We start from the raw sequence: 23,372 nt of genomic DNA, 5'->3' as shown, positions 1-23,372 counted from the left end.
TTACTTTTTAACCAGCATATATATGCTGTTTCCTGAATAATTAATTAAAAATTGTCCCATTTACAAACCTTACCCTTATTCCAGATTGCTCTGATTTTCAAAAATGATCATAAAAAGGTAAAGGTTTGGAGTTACATAGAACATACAGTGCAGAAGGAGGCCTTTCGGCCCATCGAGTCTGCACCGACCCACTTAAGCCCTCACTTCCACCCTATCCCCGTAACCCATTAACTCCTAACCTTTTTGGTCACTAAGGGCAATTTAACATGGCTAATCCACCTAACCTGCACGTCTTTGGACTGTGGGAGGAAACCGGATCACCCGGAGGAAACCCATAGACACAGGGAGAACGTGCAGACTCCGCACGGACAGTGACCCAGCGGGGAATCGAACCTGGGACCCTGGCGCTGTGAAACCACAGTGCTATCCACTTGTGCTACCGTGCTGCCCAGTTGTACCAGCTGGATACATACCACACTAACAAAGGGGCAGTGCCTTCTTGGTCAGAATGTCATTCTTATCAGATGCTGGTCTTTTACTTCTGATCCTGGGAAGAAAATACATATCGTAGATTATTATCTATCTTAATAGTTATGGCATAATTTCCTTCATATGTAGGCAACTAATTAATGTGTTCCCTGTGCCAATTTACCGAAGATTTCTTTTATGTATGGAGGATATTTTATGAAGAATCATGGCACACAACTGATAATCCGTAAGCAGAATGACCGAATACCCTACTCGCTATTCTCACGTTATGATCAGCATCACAGGTAAGTCTTTAACATGCATTTGTTTTATTCAACACAACTTTATGTTTTGATTCCAACAGCTTTAGAAAATGTAAGCAATTTTTGGCAACTTGTGGGAAGCATAGGGTGTATCCTAGGGTCTCGAAAGAAGTGGCTAATATAGTGCATGTATTGGTTGTAATTTTCCAAAATTCACAAGATTCTAGAAAGGTGCCATCAGATTGTAAAATAGTGAATATAACAAACACCTCAATTCAGGAAATGAGAGAGGCAAAAAAGAAAATAGAAAACCATAAGCCAATTAGCCTAACATCTGCATGAGGGAAAATGCTGTTGTCTGTTATTAAGGAGGATTTAGCAGGGCACTTAGAGCGAATCTTAATGCAATCAGGCTGAGTCAACATGATTTTGTGAAAATAAATCATGTTTGACTGATTTATCGGATTTGTTTGAGGAAGTAGCAAGCAACTCAGATAAAGGGGAACCTGTGGATGTGCTGTACTTCGATTTCGAGAAGTCATTTGACAAGGTTTTTGTTTTATTCTTTCATGGGATGTGGGTGTCACCGGCAATGTCAGAGGAGTGGCTTGCTAGGCCATTTCAGAGGGCAGTTAAGAGTCAACCACATTGCTGTGGATCTAGAGACACAATAGGCCAGACCAGGTAAGGACAGCAGATTTCCTTCCCTGAAGGATATTAGTGAACCAGATGGATTTTTACTGACAATGCAAGTTTCATGATCACCATTATGGAGATTAGCTTTCAATTCTATGTTTTTTTATCAATTGAATTAAAATTCCATCAACTGCATGGTAGGATTTCAAGGCATGTCCCCAGGGCCCCTAATTACCAGTCCAGTGACATCATTACTACTACGCCACAATCTCCCTTACAGGTCCCACATCAAAGGTTACTACACAAAATAAGAGTGCATAGTGTAAGGAGTATCACAAAAACATAAAGGATTAGTTAGCTAACAAGCAGAGAGTTGGGACAAATGGGTCATTTTCAGATTGGCACGATGTAACAAGTGAAGCGCCACAGAGATGAGTGCTCACTATTTACAATTTAAATCAATGACAGGATCAAAAGTATGACTTAAATTTGCTGATGATACAAAAATAGGCAGGAAAGTGACTTGTGGAGATGACAAAGAGAGTCAGAAAAAGAGGACAAATATTTGGCAGAGCATAATGTGGGAAAATATGAACTTGTCCACTTGGCAGGAAGAACAGAAAAGCAACATATTATTTAAATGGAGATAGATTGTAGAACTCTTGAGGTAGTCGGATTTGGGTGTCCCGGTACGAATTATTAAAAGCAGGTACAGGAAACCATAAAGGCTGCAAATAGAATGTTGGTGTTGATTGGAAATGAAATGGAATATAAAAGTACGGATGTTTTGCTGCCATGGTACAACACATCTATGAGACCACGTCGAAAATATGGCACAGTTTTGGTCTCCTTATGTGTGACGTACTTGCATTATAAGCATTCTAGAGAAGGTTCATTCAAATGATTCCTGAGATGGAGTGTTATCTCATGAGGAAAGGATGGGGCTCAACATGGTTAGCACTGCTGCCTCACAGCTCCAACGACCCGGGTTCAGTTCCGGCCTTGGGTGCCTTTCTGTGTCGAGTTTGCACTTTCTCCCCGTGCCTGTGGGGTTTCCACCGGGTGCTCCAGTTTTCTCCCACAGTCCAAAGATATGCAGGTTAGGTGGATGAGGTCCATACTAAACTGCCCTTTGGTGTCCAAAAGGTTGGATGGGATTGCGGGGTTATGGGGCTAGGTTGCAGACTTGATGGGCCGAATGGCCTCCTTATGCACGGTCAATTCTATGATTTAGAAAAATGAAAGGCACTCTTATTGAAACATACAAGACCCTGAGAACACTTGACAGGATAGATACTTCCCCGTATTGATTCACGCTGACGGGGTACTGCCGACCCACCTCAAAGAATGGAGTTTTGGCTGAATGCCAAATTCTCTGTTCTCACTGGCAGCGGTGGCGGGGCGAGCTGAGACCCCAGCTGAGAACTAGGAGATATAGTTCAACAACAAAAGTTGCGGGATTCTCCATTGGTGGGATCCTGCACGTTTCCCGACGGAAACCCAATTGGCCGGCTGCGGGAACGGAGAATCCTGCTGCCGACATGGGGGAGGGAGGGGAACCCGCCCAAGGGGCGGGCGAGTGGCGATTCTCCGGCCCGCATGGGCCGAGCGGCCTGCCCAACACAGCAGGTTCCCACCGACACCGTCCACACCTGGTCGCTGCCGGCAGGAAAAGCGTGGGAACGCTGGGGGGGGGGGGGGGGTGAGAAAGAGGGGGGTTCCTGCACCGGGGGAGGGGGTTCAAAAGGGGTCTGGCCCGCGATCAGTGCCACCGATCGGCGGGCCGGCTTCTCTGAAGGAGGACCTCCTTTCCTCCGTCGCCCCGCAAGATCCATCCGACATCTTCTTGCAGGGCGGCCGCGAGGAGGACGGCAACCGCGCAAGCGGGTGATATCATTTACGCAGCACCAAGGCCTGGCGCGCGTAAATTACGTGGTGCCGGTCCTAGCCCCCCGGGGTGGGGGGGGGGGCAGAGATTAGGGGGCTGGGAGCGCGCTGCGACGCCTGAGTGAAACACTTCGGTTTTCACTCCGCCGTCGGGACTTAGTCTCCCGATGGGTGAATTGCGCCCAAGGCCTTCTGTTTGACAGGAACATTAGTGTTTTTTCTCTTAGAGGGTCATAAGACTGTAGAACATTCAACTCCTGCTGAGCAATGCAGGCAGTATCATTGAATATTTTTAAGACAAATTTAGATAGATTCAAGGGACTCGAAGTATATCGAGGGCAGACAGGAAATGGAGTTGGGGCCATGTTGTCATTGAACGGCAGAGCAGACTCGAGGGCCGAATATTTTACTCATATTCCTAATTCAAATGTTTGTATTGAAATATTGTTAAAATAGTTTTTATATTTAATGATTAGAAAATAACATTCATTCTTAAGCACAAGTAAAAATCACAAAAACAGGAAATAAAAAAATAATTCAACTACTGTTTTCATACCAAAACAAAAATGTAGCGACTGCTATGGATATTCCAACTGAGCTGGCAATGGAGATTAATACGACAATATTCTTATCCAGCACATCAGAACCTGTTATTGAAGCAACAGAAACAGATCAGCTTATAGGACATGGAACCATAAGTTAAAAAAATGCCAAAAGAAGTCTCAAAATTTTGCTTTTATTAATGGTTATTAATTCTATTTGTTATTTTAGTAAAAATGGACCTCATCCTTTTTCCTTTATCAAATTAGTTTCATTTCAATTTGTGAGGAGTGTTGCAGCACAAAATGAAGCCATTGGCTCATCATGCACTCCAGCTCTCGGTGTAAAAGATTTTTTTGATAAATTTTTATTAAGGCAATAAATAAACATCAAACACAACCACAACCAAGGTTAACAAGAGAACAAACAGGCGATCACATCATGGCTAAATAAGTAACCAACCACAACCTGCTCTCCCTACCAGATTCCTCAGCGTTTAAGACTTGCATATGAAGCATTTGAAAAAAAAACCTAAAATACCCATTGATCCATCAAGTCTGCTCTCTGGATCTTTGTGCTGCCCATTGAGCCCTTATCATGAAGTGCTTTGAGGTGGTTTTCCTTCAACAGAAGCTCCCAAATCAAAATTAAAATAGAACAACAAAAATACAAAGGAATTCTGCAGATGGGAGCCTCTGAAACACCTGTGATAATGGCAGTATTTAATGGAGGAGATGGGAGTCCCACCCATCAACTGCAGAGCTGGTAAGATCCCCGTGTTGCCTCTTTTCAGGAAGGCGTGCTGCATGAAGTACGAATTCAGCATTTATCTAGGCCGTGACAGGACTTGCCCTGGATCGGGGGGCAGAACTCGCACCCGTCGAGAGCTGCCATCCAGAGTCGAACAGCACTTCATTGCTCGACAATGGTGACTGCTGTCAGTAGTACACCTAGCCGAGGCCCGGGATTGCTGAAGGGTCAGGCACAGGTGAGTGATGGTGGGAGGGTGCTCGCTCGGTGGGGGTCGTGGAAGAGCAGAATTTTGCAGCAAAGCAGGGATGATTCTTCCCCCCGCCCCCCCCCCCCCCCTCCTTTTCAGGTCAATGGGTGAATACCAAACACCTTCGGAGAAGGGCCTTAACCCACTTAAAAGCCTCAACTAACGTTAGGGTGGGAATACTCGATGTGCCTTCCCACCACGGATTTAATTGGAACAGAGGCAGGAAGTCAACAAATCAGCCTGACAATAGGCCCCTCTGCCAACAAACTCGCTATGGGAGAGGGAATTAAATTCCACCCCATGTTATCCAACCCAAATGCCTATTGAACTAGCAATGTCAATTTAAAAATCTTCTTGCTTTCTTTCTGAAATTGTCTCCCTACGTCTCTCTGTATTAATTCCCTCGTCTCCTTAATAATCTTTTCAAAACCCGTACCTTTGGTCGAACTATTAAGTCACCTCTCCTACAACTGGCTTCTTTGGCTCTCAGTCATTTTTTGACTGATTATGATTTTATGAAAAGCCATGGAACCTTTTTCTATGTTAGGACTGCTATATAAATGCAAGTTATTCTGTTGGTTACACTAAAAAATATTTAAGTATGTTGGATAACAACATGTATATAATGCACAGTTTGCCTCGGTTGCGGCTATGCCTGGGTAGGTCGCACGGTCAGCAACTCACGCCGAGAACGGACTTTTGGGCCCTTTTAAGAGCTCCAGCGGCACTTGGAGGACGATTCCCGGTTTGGGAAGAAAGCAGTGAGGTTCCCCCAGCACTGTATGGAGTGGACCAGGAGCGGAGCGGTCAGAAAAGTGGCACTAAAAAAGAGAGGAGAACGGGCGCGAAAAAGCAAGATGGCGGCGGACGGGGACCAGACAGCGTGGGCTCAATGGTCTCGGGAGCAGCAGGAGTTTTTGAGAAGCTGTTTTGCGGAATTGAAGGCGGAGATGTTGGCCCCTATGAAGGCGTTGATTGAAAGACTGGTGGAGACCCAGAAGATGCAGGGGACGGCGATAAAGGAGGGGCAGCAGAAGGCCTCTGATAATGACAATGAGATCCTGGGCCTGGCTGTCAAAGTGGAAGCGCACGAGGCACTGCATAAAAAATGGCAGAAGTTCGAGGATCTGGAGAAGAGGTTGAGGAAGAACCTGCGGATTCTGGGTCTCCCCGAGGGCATGGAGGGGTCGGATGCTGGGGCGTATGTGGCTACAATGCTGAGTACGCTGATGGGCGCAGGAGCCTTCCCGAGGCCCCTGGAACTGGATGTGGCGCACAGGGTCCTGCCGAGGAGGCCGAGGGCGAGTGAGCCACCGAGGGCCATGGTGGTGAGGTTCCACCGCTTCACCGACAGGGAGTGTGTCCTGCGATGGGCGAAGAAGGAGCCGAGCAGTAGGTGGAAGAATGCCGAAATCCGCATCTATCAGGACTGGAGTGTAGAGCTGGCCAAGAAGCGGGCATGGTTCAACAGGGCCAAGGGGGTTCTCCACGGAAAGGGGGTGAAGTTCGGGCTGCTACAGCCAGCGCGGCTGTGGGTTACGTATCAGGACCGTCACCACTATTTTGATACGCCAGATGAGGCGTGGACCTTTATCAAAAATTAGAAATTGGTCCCAAATTAATGGTTTATAGCATATTATGGGGGATGCTGGGGAGTGGAAGGGGACGAGGTGGGCTTGTTTGGGGGAGGGGGGGGTTGTCCCCCACGTTTTCTTGGGATTGTGTGGGCCTGTGGCCCTGGGCCTTCGGGGATTGGGGTGAGGCTGCAGGTGGAAGGAGCTGCGCCACAGGGGACGGAGGCGGCCCAGGCAGGGAGCGCGGGCTTTTCCCGTGAAACGGGGGGGGGGGGGGCCTGAGGCAGGGGGGTCAGCAGGAGTCAGCTGACTTACGGGAGTGCAATGGGGGAGCAGGGGGGTTAAGCAGTTGCTTGGCTGGGGGGAGGGGGGGGGGAAGAGACTGGGTTGCTGCTGTGCTGACTGAGGGGGAGTTGAAGGTAAGAGGGTCGGGGAGGGAAGCCTCCGCCTGGGGGGTTGGAGTGTGCGGGAGGCGTGGGCACGTGGCTGGCCTAAAAAAGGAGATGGCGAGTCGGTCGGTGGGGGGGGGGGGGGGCTAGTCCCGCGACCCGGCTGATCACGTGGAACGCGAGAGGCTTGAATGGGCCAGTCAAGAGGGCCTGGGTGTTTGCGCACTAAAAGGGGCTAAAGGCAGACGTAGCCATGGTACAGGAGACGCACCTGAAGATCGCCGATCAGACCAGGCTGAGGAAGGGATTGGGGGGGGGGGGCAGGTTTTTCACTCTGGGCTGGACGTTAAAAACAGGGGGGTCGTAACCCTGGTGAGTAAGCAGGTGGCATTTGAGGCAATGGGTATTGTGGCGGATAAAGGGGGTCAATAGGTGATGGTGAGTGGCAGGCTGCAGGGGGCCCGGGTGATGCTGGTGAATGTGTATGCCCCAAACTGGGACGATGCAGGGTTCATGAAGCGGATGTTGAGTCAGATCCCGGATCTGGAGGCAGGTAATCTGATAATGGGGGGGCACTTCAACACGGTACTGGACCCGGCACTAGATCGGTCTAGGCCGAGGTCGGGTAAGAGGCCGGCAGCGGCAAGGTCCTGAGGGGGTTTATGGATCAGATGGGGGGAGTGGATCCGTGGAGGTTTGCCAGGCCAAGGGCGAGGGAGTTCTTTTTCTCCCATGTGCACAAGGCCCTCTCGCGAATAGACTTTTTTGTGGTAAGCAGGGCGCTGATCCCGAGAGTGGAGGGGCGGAGTATTCGGCCATTGCGATTTTGGATCACGCCCCGCACTGGGTGGAGCTGGAGTTGGGGGAGGAGAGGGGCCTGCGCCCATTGTGGCGAATGGATGTGGGACTGCTGGTGGACGAGGAGGTTTGTGGGCGGGTTCGGGGGTGCATCCAAAGATATGTGGAGGCCAATGATAATGGGGAGGTGTCGGTGAGTGTGGTCAGGGAGGTGCTGAAGGCAGTGGTCAGGGGGGAGCTAATTTCAATCAGGGCTCACAGGAAGAAGAGGGAGAGGATGGAGAGGGAGAGATTGGTGGGGGAGATACTGAGAGTGGATAGGAGAAACGCGGAATCCCCCGAAGAGGGGCTGCTGAGGGAGCGCCGGAGCCTCCAAACGGAGTTTGACCTGCTGACCACGGGGAAAGCTGAGGCCCAGTGGAGGAGGGTACAGGGAGCAGTGTATGAGTATGGGGAGAAAGGCAAGTCGGATGTTGGCGCATCAGCTGCGGAGGAGGGAGGCAGCTAAGGAGATTGGGGGAGTCAGAGATAGAGGGGGGAACACGGTGCGGAGTCCAGCTAAAATAAATGAGGTCTTTAGGGACTTTTATGGCAAGTTGTACAAGTCAGAACCCCCGGAAGGGGGGGGCGGGGGGGAAAAGAGAGGATGCGGCAGTTCCTGGACCAACTGAGGTTCCCAAGGGTGGAGGAGGGGCAGATAGATGGTTTGGGGGTCCCGATCGAGATGGAGGAGCTAGTTAAGGGGTTGGGGAGTATGCAGGCGGGCAAGGCCCCGGGGCCGGATGGGTTCCCGGTTGAGTTCTATGGGAAGTTCTCGGAGCTGTTGGGCCCATTGTTGCTGAGGACCTTTAATGAGGCGAAGGAAAAGGGAATCCTTCCCCCGACGATGTCGCAGGCTTTGATCTCGCTTATCCTCAAGCGGGATAAGGACCCGCTGCAGTGTGGCTCTTATAGGCCGATTTTGCTCCTCAATGTGGATGCCAAGCTTTTGGCAAAGATCTTGGCCATCAGGATTGAGGATTGTGTCCCGGAAGTGATACATGAGGACCAGGTGGGGTTTGTGAAGGGCAGGCAGCTGAACACGAATGTGCGAAGACTCCTGAATGTGATTATAATGCCCTCGGAGGGGGGGGGATGCGGAAGTGGTAGCGTCAATGGACGCGGAGAAGGCCTTTGACCGGGTGGAGTGGGAGTACCTGTGGGAGGTGTTAGGCAGATCTGGGTTCGGGGAGGAGTTCATAGGGTGGGTTAAATTGGTGCACCAGGCCCCGGTAGCGAGTGTGTCGACGAACCGGCTGCGGTCAGGGTATTTTAAGTTGTACCGTGGAACGAGGCAGGGGTGCCCTTTGTCCCCCCTGCTCTTTGCCCTGGCGATTGATCCGCTGGCCATGGCGTTGAGGGAGTCCAGAAACTGGAGGGGGGAGGAGCACCGTGTCTCACAATATGCAGATGACCTGCTGCTGTATATTGCGGATCCGGTGGAGGGGATGGGGGAGGTCATGCAGACCCTTAGGGAGTTTGGAGACCTCTCGGGATACAAGCTCCACATGGGGAAGAGCGAGCTGTTTGTGGTGCATGCAAGGGGCCAGGAAAAGAGGTTGGAGGAGCCACCACTCAAGATGGTGGAGAGGAGTTTTCGGTATTTGGGTATCCAGGTGACTAAGAGTTGGGGGGGGGTCTTGCATAAGCTCAATCTGGCACGGCTGGTGGACCAGATGGAGGAGGACTTCAGGAGGTGGGACATGTTGCCACTCTCCCTGGCGGGTAGGGTGCAGTCCGTTAAGATGACAGTCCTCCCTAGGTTCCTGTTCGTCTTTCAGTGCCTGCCCATTCTCATCCCTAAGGCCTTCTTTAAGCGGGTAAACAGGAGCATTATGGGATTTGTGTGGGCAAATAAGACCCCGAGGGTTAAGAGGCTGTACTTGGAGCGCAGTCGGGGGGGGGGGGGGGGGGGGGTGGGGGGGGGGGGGGGGTGTTGGCGCTGCCGAACCTGTGCAGCTATTACTGGACAACAAATGTGATTCGGAAGTGGGTAATGGAGGGAGAGGGGACGGTGTGGAAAAGGTTAGCGGCAGCGTCCTGTTTAGGTACTAACCTGGGGGCACTGGTGATGGCACCGTTGCCACTTCCACCGACGCGGAATACCACAAGCCCGGTGGTGGCGGCGACATTGAGGATTTGGGGGCAGTGGAGACGGCACAGGGGGAGGTAAAGGCCTCAGTCTGGACTCCGATACGGGACAACCATAGGTTCGTTCCAGGTAGAATAGATGGTGGGTTCCTAAGCTGGCACCGGGTGGGAATTAAAAGGATGGGGGATTTATTCATGGATGGGACTTTTGCCAGTCTGCGGGCACTGGAGGAGAAATTTGGGTTACCTCCAGGAAATGGCTTTAGGTATATGCAGGTTCAGGCGTTCGTGAGAAAGCAGGTAGGGGCGCGGGCTGATTTCTTTTTGTAAGGGGCGCATGCCCCATTTTGCTTTGAGATGGGTGTTAAATTGTTAATCGTTTCGAGGGTTAAGTTGCTTTGTTTTGTTGGCATATTGCCCTGTTTTCTTTGTATTAATTTCCTTTTCGGAGTGTTTTGTAAAAATGATTGAAAGACCTTGAATAAAAACATGTATATAATGCACAAAGACTCATGTCCGTAGACTTTGTTGTTAAATCACCCCAAAAATTCAAGCATTGAGTACTTTTGGTATACTCGGATCCAGTGAAAGGTACTTTCCCTTTATTTGATTTAACATTTAAAATGGGCATTCCAAAAGAAAAAAAAACTTGACATAAGAGCTGTCTGTATCGATTGAACAGAATGTGCACATGTACATATATACACCTACAGGAGAATTCATTGGACGGTGTTCAAACTGGCTTAATAATACAAACAAAGGTTATGCCAAATTTCTTTACCTCATGATTTGTGCACATATTCACATAAGCAACATTTTCCACTCCTGACTCCATTTGGTATTAAACATTAATCCTTGACACAGTACCAAAAGTAACATTAGCCTCAGATCTTACTTGAAAGGATCGAAGTTGGAGAAAAGGTTGGCTCTGTTGATTGAATGTGTGTGTGTGCAAAGTCCGTCATCAATGCGGTGACAGTAGTTTGGACATTTTCTGTAGTAGTTTCTGGAATGTACAAATGTTAATTTATTAATAGATTTCCAAAGTCAAAACAAATTACACAAGAGGTTTTATGTCCCAAGGCCTGCATGAGAGGCATCTTATGTAGCAACTGTTCATATTTAGCTAGGGGAGAAAATGGTCTCAACATTATGCAACATTACGTCCATTCCCTTTCCACAAAGGGTGTGGATTTTCTGATATGCGTGAGCTACAGAAATTCAACTTCTAAGTGTCCAAATTAATAATCAACAATGTTAACTAGCATTTTGTATAGCTGGATAGAATAAGCAAATCAGTGCCCCAAGGAATAGCATGTAATCAATTGAAATTTCATGTTACACAGTGTGATCACAATTACAGATCTGACACAGGTACTGCTGCAATGCCATTAACAACCACTGGACTACTCTTTGCACATCGTTTACCAGCAAAAATCAACTTCCACTTTCATTACATTACCATGTTAAGGAATGTCCTGTAGCTCGAGGTCAGGCAAACGGGCTGTTCAATTTCTTAAGATCACTGGCTACTGAAGTGCAGAAAGAGAGGAAAAATGGAATTCCTTTCAGTTTGCTAACCATTCAACTGAGGAAGCAATCTGGCCCGAATATGTGCAGAATCTTTCCAATATCTTGGCCAATATTTATCCCTTGCTATTTGCAAAATGGTTGACTTTCTTTTGGAATAATCTTTCAGAAAACAATTGAATTGCAGAAAACTTGAAAACTGATTGGATCCCAAATGTTTGGGAGTTTCCGGTGTTTGAAGGTCGAATGCATCACCTAGGAATGACTTGGTTTCTTAATGAGAGTTATTGCTAGTATTTCCAATTGCCTTTCAATGGCATACCACTTTCCTCAATTCTTTACCCTTTCTCGACCATTCTCAGACATACATGGCCAAAACAGAAAGTCAGGATTTGCAACTCTCAAACAACGGTGCATGTATAACATCTTTGGTTACTGCTTGTACTATGAAATGCATCCTGCTTGTAAATTGGAGCAGGTTCAGCTAAACCAACAGCCCAAGCATATTATAAAACTAAAACCATTTCTACTTGTTTTTTCTGCAATGTTTAAATGTTCAAAGTTCTTTTGTAACTCTGTGCATAGATTATGCTCACCACTCCATGCAATGACAGGTACTTCCGAACTCCAATCACTCCACTTCCCATTGTCAAAAGAATCTTTTGCTTTGACACGAATCACATACAACTGACCAGCAATGGCATCGGTGATGTTTTCAGCTTTCATTTTAGTCTCCAACTGAAAGTGAAGCGGAAAATAAAAATCTAAGAGAATGCTGAATGTTGAGATCATCAGTGCTCGAGTGCATCGAGTCAAAGCAACGTTCTAACATCAATGTTCTTTTCAAGCAAAAGCTCTATTTTGATAGTAGAGCACCTCAAATCCAGCAGTATCCAAGAACTAGTCGTGTTTTTCCCTATGTGCCAATGAACCTCGACTCCACTGGATGTAGCTCAGAAAAGTTTCCCGAGTTGCCAAGCACTGCTTCAAACACCCATTGATTTCAGTAACACTGAAGTCAATGGAAATCAGGCAAGAAACATGGCGCACCACTGACGTGGGGGGGGGGGGGGGGGGCATGGAAGGAGACGGTGTGGGAGAATTATCATGGTTCGCTTTTACTCCAACATAAAACGCAACTTTGACTTCAGTAATATTTTCTGCTCCTGCTGCCAAACTGCCCGATGGGAGCGGGGGTTGAAAATCCTGGCCATGGACTGCAGTAGTCCAAGAAGGCAGCTTCTCGAGGGGAATTGGGGCAGGCTAACAAATACTAACCTTGCCAGCAACACCCATACCACATGAACAAATTTGTTAAAAAAACATTTCCTGCACTTTGGCAAACAGTGACCACATCTGACCCAATACAGATGTGGCAAAGACGGTTAAACCCACCCAGGAAGAACAAAATACTTCTGCAGAATCCAATGAAGTAGAATATTTAGTTATGTATTGTAATTGGGATCAGGCCATATGCCTATTCCTGCTATAGTACAAGATACCTGTACTGAGCTTTCATGTCATTAAGCCCACAGGCTTAAATTAAAACATTGCACTTGATTCCCCAAGTTCTGTGGCTACTGGTTACTTTCTTGCAGCTGGCCAAGTCAGTTCAAAGAGAGTTACTGAAGAGTACGATACAATCTTGCATGAACAGAAGAGTTTTTGGTTACAACGATCATTTCAGTTTGATTGATCTTTCTCCTTTTAAGCAGGGCACACTATGAGCAGGGAGGTGGGGGAGACATGAAAGAGTTATTAAATCCAATGTCTGATAATTGAATTAATATCAGTTGCAACATGACCAAGTCCTTTGCAATCAAATCAGTTGATTTTCCTGTGTCCCCTATTCATTGAATTAAGGTGTTCCAATTTGAATTGAGTCGTTCCAATTTATTTCCCCCGAAAAGGGGCAAGTTCTGATTTCCGGCAGGGACCCAATCCCAGGATTGCTGGATTTGAGGTACTCTACTCTGGATTCTTAAACTTTAAATAGCATCCGCATCAACACCCTTGCATTACTTCACCTCTCAGATCACCCACACTGCTATATTTAGCTTTTGGCAATCTGCATAGATTTCTCAGTACAATCACAAATCCAGCCAAGTGACAGGAGGTGAATTTTAGATGCCATTTTCGACCAATGGCATAATTCCATCTTCTTAGCAGACAAGTGTAAAGTGGTATATTCTGGTAGGAAACCAGACAACGTTGATTTATAGCAAAAGAACCAAAGGAGACATGAAAAACTTTTCTTTTAAATAAACGCACCACATGGTTAGGAACTGGGATGCACTGCCTGAAAGGGTGGTGGAGACAGATTCAATCGTGGCTTTCAAGGGGAAAGTCAATAAGCATCTGAACAGAAAACATCTGTAGCACTAACGGGCATTAGGACTAACTAACTTGCTGCTGCAGAGAGCTGGCACAGATTCACCATGCTGAAGGGTCTTCTTCTCTGCTGTAATTGTTTTATGGTTAGATGATTCCAGTAGAGCTCTCCAGAAAAGAAAAACATACAAAAAGGACAATGATGGCTCCATCATTCTTAAAGTGCTTTATTCTTTAGACCCTTGTCGAAATCTCAAATATCAGCCAACACAGACTCATAAATTAAAAATACAATGCTGGAAATACTCAGGTCAGGCAACTTGCAGCATTTTGGTTTTGTACAGAAACACAGAAGCCTCAATGTAGCATATTCTATTGCCTCAAAATAAACTAAGCATTTCACAGCCAGTGAAGGAAGCATTGGCAAAATAAAACAGAAAACACTGGACTAACTCAGCAGGTCTGGCAGCATCTGTGGAGAGATAAACAGATTTAATGTTTCAAGTGTGACTCTACTTCAAGATTCTCTTAAGGTTAATATGCAGGTTCAGTCGGTGGCTAGGAAGACAAATGCACTGTTAGCATTCACGTCGAGAGGACTAGAATACCAAGACCAGGGATGTACTTCTGATGCTGCATAAAGCTCTAGTCAGACCCCATTTGGAGTATTGTGAGCAGTTTTGGGCCCCATATCTAAGGAAGGATGTCCTGGCCTTGGAACGAGTCCAGTGGAGGTTCACAAGAATGATCCCTGGAATGAAGAGTTTGTCATACGAGGAACGGTTGAGGACTCTAGGTCTGTACTCATTGGAGTTTAGAAGGATGAGGGGGGAATCTTATTGAAACTTACAGGTTACTGAGGGACCTAGATAGAGTGGACGTGGAGAGGATGTTTCCACTAGTCGGAAAAACTGGAACCCAAGAATACAGCCTCAGACCAAAGGGCTAATCCTTTAAAACTATGATGAGGAGAGTGGTAAATCTGTGGAACTCTGCTGCAGAAGGCTGTAGAGGCCAAATCACTGAGTGTCTATAATAGAGATATAGGTTCTTGATTAATAATGGGATCAAGGGTTATTTGGAGAAGGCAGCAGACTGGAGGTGAGAAACATATCAATCATGATTGAATGGCGGAGCAGACTCAATGGGCCGAATGGCCTAATTCTACTCCCATGTCTTGTGGTCAAACATCATGGCTTGAGAGAGTAGAAATGTGATGGATACTTTGGAAGATTGCAGGCAGCACGGTGGCACAGTGGTTAGCACTGCTGCTTCACAGCGCCAGAGACCCAGGATTGATGCCGACCTTGGATGAATGTGTGGAGTTTGCACTTTCACCCACTATCTGCGTGGGTTTCTTCCGGGTGCTCCGGTTTCTTCCCACAGTCCAAGATGTGCAGGTTAAGTGGATTAGCCATTCTAAATTGTCCTTTAGTGTCCAAAGGTTAGGGGGTGCCTGCGGCGATAGGACGGGGAGTGTGCTCAGGTTGGAGTGCTCTTTTGGTGCAGAATCGATGGGCCGAATGGCCTCCTTCTACATTATGGGAATTCTGTGAAGAAGTGGAGCAAAATAGCCGTTCAAGAGGGATCTCAGGAGAGATTTGACAAAGATGTCACAGACACAAGACAAAGGGAGTGTTAAAAACTAAGGAATGTGTTAATAACAGGACAAGGATCAGTGCTCCCTCAAAGCAAAACAGAAGAACAAGTTACAGGCTGGCAGCACTGGTGAAGTTTCATTGTTGCTGAAATCTGGGGAGAAAATCTTGCAAATTTGCACACAAGGCCCCACAAACAAGAATTAGGTAAATTTCCAGATAAATGCTAATTGAGGCATTAATATTGACCGGGACATTAAGAGAAGTGCTGTACTTTAATTCAAATAGTGCCATGGGATCTTTTACTTCCACTTGAGGGGGCATACAGGACCGTTTACATCTCATTTGGAACTCCTGATCTGTCCCTTTGGAAATCTTGGAAAAGAGGGTCCACCAAGGCTAAAATGGAAGAGTAGAATGAGACCCGCCATCTGTGATATTCATCCCTTAGGTGTCTAAGCTCCTGAGTGAGCTTCAGCCCACAACCCTCTGACTCAGATCTAGAGTGTTCTCCCACTAATTCAAGGCTCCAATCTGCCGCTGCAGCCACTGGCTGCCCATTGACAATATTTCTGGAGATACGAAATAAATAAAGGACATGCTTTGATATTTTATACCCAAGTTCTTTATGTATTGATGGTTATTCCAACTGGTGTGAATCAAGAAGATAAACACCAAATCAGACATGCAATCCCCCATGGAAAATATTTTTAAAACATTGCATGTGCTTACAGGAGGTTGACTTGAAATGGCAATACTGTATTTAGTTGTGTTTTGTGCTTTAACACAGTAACAGGGTTCAGCTAATTTGTGAACTCATCCTGAACCCTTAAAGTGAAGCACCTTAAGATTTTTAATTAGTGTTAAATGTGATATACAAGTGTAAATTCTTTGCTAATCTCTCCTGCCCTCCACCCTTTCACAGACCTTCCCTTTTGTTCTTCCTGCTCCTTCCCGCTCCTTCTCCCTTTCCACGGACTTCAAAATTCTTATCTTTCATTGGCAAGTAGACTGATTGGTAGACGTGTTGCCATGGAAAATGCACTAGGGAACAGTTAACTGCCAAACTTTTGTTTCAATTCAAACCAGGTAGATCAACCCTGATTGGTTAATGCATTGCCATGGGAAATGAACTAGGGAATGGTTGTCCCAAGCGTTTCTTTAGTTGAAAAAGGCATATCCTGTGGACATACCCCTTCTGCCTGCAAAGAACAGGACCGTGTGTGTGAATATATGCAGCTTCTAACTTTCTTAAGTGAGCCACACTACGATCCTGACCGATAATCAGTGTAGTTCTAGCACAATCAGGATTATTTAGTAAAGTCACATCTAATGTTGGACACAATGTTTTGAGTTTTACAAGCACAGGCTGGTTGTGTACAGTCAGTGTTTTGCCTGTTCTGAACAGCCAAAGGAACATTCTGTTCAAATTTATACCCATTAGATATGCCACTAACCATGGCCAGCCAGCTCTGAATGAAAGCAAGTTATAAATATTCTTGTTGGACTTGTACAAGAGTAATGGGCTGCCGGGTGGTAAATATCCTCACCATTCACTGCATCCGCATATTTATGGGCTAGCCAAGATACCACCAAAAAAACGTCCCTTTACACTGTCTGATCTATGACTAGTTCTGCACAACATGAATTGGTCAAATGGTTGGGAAAGGTGCTGTAGCCAGTTCTGAGCGAGTTTTCTGCATACACAGTGAAAGATTACCTCACCTTTACCAAATCAATACTCAACATTATTAGCCTATTCACCAAGGTATCAAGGACATTTACATCATGTCACTGCATTATTACTATCTAAATGCACTGCCCTTGTCTGAATCTATGTTCATTGAACTTATGAACACAAATAAAAAAGTCGGTGACAATTGTACACGGCTTTGATGGGACCACATCTGGAGTAGTGTGCGCAGTTTTGCTCTCCATATTCAAGGATGGATGTACTTGCTTTTGAAGCAGCACAGTGAAGGTTCACTAGACTGGTTCCTGGGATATGAGAGGGTGATCCAATGTAAATTGGGTCGATAGACTCTGAAGTTTAGAAGAATGAGAGATGATCTCATTAAAACATACAAAACTGAAGGGCCATGACATGGTAGACATAGAGATTGAAATCCTGGAGAATGTGGACCATTTCCCATATCTTAAGATCCCCCTCCTTTAGACTGCTTGGCAGCTCTGGAGCTGCGGATGGACTCACTTTGGAGCATCCGCGATGCTGAGGACGTCGTGGCTAGCACGTTTAGCGAGTTGGTCACACCGCAGGTGAAAGGTACTGAGGGAGATAGAAAATGGGTGACCAAAAGACAGAGCAAGAGTAGGAAGGCAGTGCAGGTGTCCCCTGCGGTCATCTTCCTGCATAACAGATATACCGCTTTGGATACTGTTGAGGGAGATGGCTCACCAGGGGAAGGCAGTAGCAGCCAGGTTCATGGCACCATGGCTGGCTCTGCTACGCAGCTGGGCAGGAAGAAGAATGGCAGGGCTATAGTGATAGGGGACTCAATCTTAAGGGGAATAGACAGGCGGTTCTGCGGACGCAATCGAGACTCCAGGATGGTATGTTGCCTCCCTGGTGCAAGGGTCAAGGATGTCTCGGAGCGGCTGCAGGACATTCTGGAGGGGGGGGGGGGGGAGGGAAAGAGAGGGGGAGAGAGAGTGAACAGCCAGCTGTCGTGGTGCACATAGGCACCAACGATATAGGTAAAAAATGGGATGAGGTCCTACAAGCTGAATTCAGGGAGTTAGGAGTTAAACTAAAATGTAGGATCTCAAAGGTAGTAATCTCAGGATTGCTACCAGTGCCACGGGCTAGTCAGAGTAGGAATATCAGGATAGATAGGATGAATGCGTGGCTCGAGAGATGGTGCAAGAGGGAGGGATTCAAATTCCTGGGGCATTGGAACCGGTTCTGGGGGAGGTGGGACCAGAACAAACTGGACAGTCTGCACCTGGGCAGGCCTGGAACCGATGTCCTAGATGGGGTGTTTGCTAGAGCTGTTGGGGAGTGTTTAAACTAATGTGGCAGGGTGATGGGAACCGATGCAGGAATTTGGAAGGTAGTAAAACAGGGACAGAAACAAAAGGCAGTAAGGGGGAAAGTGTAAGGTAGAGAAGCCACAGTCAAAAATCAAAAAGAGCGACAGTACAAGGTACAGTGGCTGAGGGGAGCTCAGTGAATAGGACCAGTAATACTAAAAGGAATAAAACGGGAAGTAAAATCATTAATGGTAAGTGACGGGCAGGTTGTTACATGATCACATGGGTTCAACGACAAGGAAAATTAGGAGAAAAGTTGAGAGGAAATATAACTTAGGAGAGGTTACTGATCGAGGTGTTAAGATTCAAAACAGAGGTAAAAAAGCCAACATAAGCGTACTTTACCTGAATGCTCGTAGTATTCGGAATAAGGTAAATGAGTTGATGGCGCAAATCATCGTGAATGATTATGATTAAGTGGCCATTACTGAAACATGGTTAAAGGATGGTCACGACTGGGAGTTAAATATCCGAGGGCATTAAAGTATTCGGAAGGACAGAGTGGATGGTAAGGGAGGTGGTGTAGCTCTATTATTTAAGGATGACATCCGGACAATAGTAAGGGATGACATCGGTGCTATGGAGGATAAGGTTGAATCCATTTGGGTGGAAATTAGGAATAGTAAGGTGAAAAAGTCACTGATAGGAGTAGTCTATAGGCCACCAAACAGTAACATTACGGTGGGGCAGGCAATAAACAAAGAAATAACGGATGCATGTAGAAATGGTACAGCAGTTATCATGGGGGATTTTAATCTGCATGTCGACTGGTTTAAACAGGTCGGTCAAGTCAGCCTTGAGGAGGAGTTTACAGAATGTATCCGCGGTAGTTTCCGAGAACATGTAATGGAACCTACGAGGGAACAAGCAGTCCTAGATCTGGTCCTGTGTAATGAGACAGGATTGACTCATGATCTCATAGTTAGGGATCCTCTCGGAAGGAGCGATCACAATATGGTGGAATTTAAAATACAGATGGAGGGTGAGAAGGTACAATCAAACACCAGTGTTTTGTGTTTAAACAAAGGAGATTACAATGGGATGAGAGAAGAACTAGCTAAGGTAGACTGAGAGCAAAGACTTTACGGTGAAACAGTTGAGAAACAGTGGAGAACCTTCCAAGTGATTTTTCACAGTGCTCAGCAAAGGTTTATACCAACAAAAAGGAAGGACGGTAGAAAGAGGGAAAATCGACCGTGGATATCTAAGGAAATAAGGGAGAGTATTAAATTGAAGGAAAAAGCATACAAAGTGGCAAAGATTAGTGGGAGACTAGAGGACTGGTAAATATTTAGGGGGTAACAGAAAGCTACTAAAAAAGCTATAAAGTGTAGTAAGATAGATTATGAGAGTAAACTTGCTCAGAATATAAAAACAGATAATAAAAGTTTCTACAAATATATAAAACAAAAAAGAGTGGCTAAGGTAACTATTGGTCCTTTAGAGGATGAGAAGGGAGATTTAATAAAGGGAGATGAGGAAATGGCTGAGGAACTGAACAGGTTTTTTGGGCCGGTCTTCACAGTGGAAGACACATATAACATGCCAGTGACTGATAGAAATGAGGCTATGACAGGTGAGGACCTTGAGAGGATTGTTATCACCAAGGAGGTAGTGATGGGCAAGCAAATGGGGCTAAAGGTAGACAAGTCTCCTGGCCTTGATGGAATGTATCCCAGAGTGCTAAAAGAGATGGCTCGGGAAATTGCAAATGCACTAGTGATAATTTACCAAAATTCACTAGACTCTGGGGTGGTCCCGGCAGATTGGAAATTAGCAAACGTGACACCACTGTTTAAAAAAGGAGGTAGGCAGAAAGCGGGTAATTATAGGCCAGTGAGCTTAACTTCGGTAGTAGGGAAGATGCTGGAATCTATCATCAAGGAAGAAATAGCGAGGCATCTGGATGGAAATTGTCCCATTGGACAGACGCAGCATGGGTTCATAAAGGGCAGGTCGTGCCTAACTAATTTAGTGGAATTTTTTGAGGACATTACCAGTGCGGTAGATAACGGGGAGCCAATGGATGTGGTATATCTGGATTTCCAGAAAGCCTTTGACAAGGTGCCACACAAAAGGTTGCTGCATAAGATAAAGATGCATGGTATTAAGGGGAAAGTAGTAGCATGGATGGAGGATTGGTTAATTAATAGAAAGCAAAGAGTGGGGATTAATGGGTGTTTCTCTGGTTGGCAATCAGTAGCTAGTGGTGTCCCTCAGGGATCAGTGTTGGGCCCACAATTGTTCACAATTTACATGGATGATTTGGAGTTGGGTACCAATGGCAATGTGTCCAAGTTGCAGACGACACTAAGATGAGTGGTAAAGCAAAAAGTGCAGAGGATACTGGAAGTCTGCAGAGGGATTTGGATAGGCTAAGTGAATGGGCAAGGGTCTGGCAGATGGAATACAATGTTGACAAATGTGAGGTTATCCATTTTGGTAGGAATAACAGAAAACGGGATTAGTATTTAAATGATAAAATATTAAAACATGCTGCTGTGCAGAGAGACCTGGGTGTGCTAGTGCATGAGTCGCAAAAAGTTGGTTTACAGGTGCAACAGGTGATTAAGAAGGCGAATGGAATTTTGTCCTTCATTGCTAGAGGGATGGAGTTTAAGACTAGGGAGGTTATGCTGCAATTGTATAAGGTGTTAGTGAGGCCACACCTGGACTATTGGGTTCAGTTTTGGTCTCCTTACTTGAGAAAGGACATACCGGCACTGGAGGGTGTGCAGAGGAGATTCACAGAATTTGTTTTACATAGAATTTACAGTTCAGAAGGAGGCCATTTAGCCCATCGAGTCTGCACCGGCTCTTGGAAAGAGCACCCTACACAAGCCCACACCACCCTATCCCCATAACCCAGGAACCGCACTCAACCAACACTTAGAGCAAAGGGCAATTTAGCATGGCCAATCCACCTAACCTGCACATCTTTTGACTGTGGGAGGAAACCGGAGCACACGGAGGAAACCCACGCACACACAGCGAGAACGTGCAGACTCCGCACAGACAGTGACCCAGCCGGGAATCGAACCTGGGACCGTGGAGCTGTGAAGTAATTGCGCTAACCACTATGCTACCGTGCTGCCCAAGGTTAATTCACTAGGTTAATCCCAGAGCTGAAGGGGTTGGATTACGAGGAGAGGTTGAGTAGACTGGGACTGTACTCGTTGGAATTTAGAAGGATGAGGGGGGATCTTATAGAAACATATAACATTATGAAGGGAATAGATCGGATAGATGCGGGCAAGTTGTTTTCCACTGGCGGGTGAAAGCAGAGTTAGGGGACATAGCCTCAAAATAAGGGGAAGTAGATTTAGGACTGAGTTTAGGAGGAACTTCTTCACCCAAAGGGTTGTGAATCTATGGAATTCCTTGTCCAGTGAAGCAGTAGAGGCTCCTTCATTAAATGTTTTTAAGATAAAGATAGATAGTTTTTTGAAGAATAAAGGGATTAAGGGTTATGGTATTCGGGCCGGAAAGTGGAGCTGAGTCCACAAAAGATCAGCCATGATCTCATTGAATGGCGGAGCAGGCTCGAGGGGCCAGATGGCCTACCCCTGCTCCTAGTTCTTATGTTCTTGATGAAGGCAGACATGGACTGGCAAAATTGTTAATCACATCCAACAGGTCAGTTCAATCTTTGGCTGACTGAGGAAGAGTATTTGAGGAGTAGGAACTCAAAGCTGCAAGGACATAGTTTACCAGGCAGGAGTGGCCCTTGTGCTCCTATATTCTCTGGAGACTTAACCTACAGCAGTCAAAAAAGGCAGTCCAACCGAACATACTCTCCCAAGCCAACAAGCCCAGCACCAAGGTGCTAATCACACAAAACCAGCTCTAGGGGCATGGGAACCTGGATTGTAGTTTTAGGGTACGGGAGATTGAGAGTATAGAGGTCAGGAGCACAGATTTGGCTTCGCAGGAGGGGGCCAGTGTTCAGGTAGGTGGTTTGAAGTGTGTCTACTTCAATGCCAGAAGTATACGAAATAAGGTAGGGGAACTGGCAGCATGGGTTGGTACCTGGGACTTCGATGTTGTGGCCATTTCGGAGACATGGATAGAGCAGGGACAGGAGTGGTTGTTGCAGGTTCCGGGGTTTAGGTGTTTTAGTAAGCTCAGAGAAGGAGGCAAAAGAGGGGGAGGTGTGGCGCTGCTAGTCAAGAGCAGTATTACGGTGGCGGAGAGGATGCTAGATGGGGACTCTTCTTCCGAGGTAGTATGGGCTGAGGTTAGAAACAGGAAAGGAGAGGTCACCCTGTTGGGAGTTTTCTAAAGGCCTCCTAATAGTTCGAGGGATGGAGAGGAAAGGATGGCGAAGATGATTCTGGATAAGAGCGAAAGTAACAGGGTAGTGATTATGGGAGACTTTAACTTTCCAAATATTGACTGGAAAAGATATAGTTCGAGTACATTAGATGGGTCGTTTTTTGTACAATGTGTGCAGGAGGGTTTCCTGACACAATATGTTGACAGGCCAACAAGAGGAGAGGCCACATTGGATTTGGTTTTGGGTAATGAACCAGGCTAGGTGTTAGATTTGGAGGTAGGTGAGCACTTTGGGGACAGTGACCACAATTCGGTGACGTTTACGTTAGTGATGGAAAGGGATAAATATACCCCGCAGGGCAAGAGTTATAGCTGGGGGAAGGGCAATTATGATGCCATTAGACATGACTTGGGAGGGGTAGGTTGGAGAAGTAGGCTGCAAGTGTTGGGCACACTGGATATGTGGAGCTTGTTCAAGGAACAGTTACTGCGTGTTCTTGATAAGTACGTACCGGTCAGGCAGGGAGGAAGGCGTCGAGCGAGGGAACCGTGGTTTACCAAAGAAGTGGAATCTCTTGTTAAGAGGAAGAAGGAGGCCTATGTGAAGCTGAGGTGTGAAGTTTCAGTTGGGGCGCTTGATAGTTACAAGGTAGCGAGGAAGGATCTAAAGAGAGAGCTAAGACGAGCAAGGAGGGGACATGAGAAGTATTTGGCAGGTAGGATCAAGGAAAACCCAAATGCTTTCAATAGGTATGTCAGGAATAAAAGAATGACTAGGGTAAGAGTAGGGCCAGTCAAGGACAGGGATGGGAAGTTGTGTGTGGAGTCTGAAGAGATAGGCGAGATACTAAATGAATATTTTTCGTCAGTATTCACTCAGGAAAAAGAGAATGTTGTGGAGG

The 23,372-nt window shown here is 46.5% G+C and overlaps 1 protein-coding gene across 8 annotated transcripts in view; it reads right to left on the bottom strand.

The window, feature by feature from the left end:
• Positions 1 to 23,372, bottom strand: part of LOC140409134 (interleukin-11 receptor subunit alpha-like) — a 174,872-nt gene that overhangs the window by 64,387 nt on the left and 87,113 nt on the right. For all 8 annotated transcript variants that reach the window (XM_072497294.1, XM_072497292.1, XM_072497291.1 and 5 more), the window contains 4 exons: positions 11,812 to 11,953; positions 10,581 to 10,691; positions 3,811 to 3,901; positions 474 to 547 (listed from right to left, as the gene is read on the bottom strand). In XM_072497294.1, the coding sequence (XP_072353395.1) occupies positions 478 to 547; positions 3,811 to 3,901; positions 10,581 to 10,691; positions 11,812 to 11,953 (414 nt within the window). In that variant the 3' untranslated portion in view covers positions 474 to 477. The remainder of the gene's footprint in view (positions 1 to 473; positions 548 to 3,810; positions 3,902 to 10,580; positions 10,692 to 11,811; positions 11,954 to 23,372) is intronic.

The sequence above is a fragment of the Scyliorhinus torazame genome, chromosome 3 (genome assembly GCF_047496885.1).
Source record: "Scyliorhinus torazame isolate Kashiwa2021f chromosome 3, sScyTor2.1, whole genome shotgun sequence".
Taxonomy (NCBI): domain Eukaryota; kingdom Metazoa; phylum Chordata; class Chondrichthyes; order Carcharhiniformes; family Scyliorhinidae; genus Scyliorhinus; species Scyliorhinus torazame.
Note: the sequence above shows the minus strand (reverse complement) of the source record. Positions and strands in the feature narration are given on the sequence as shown.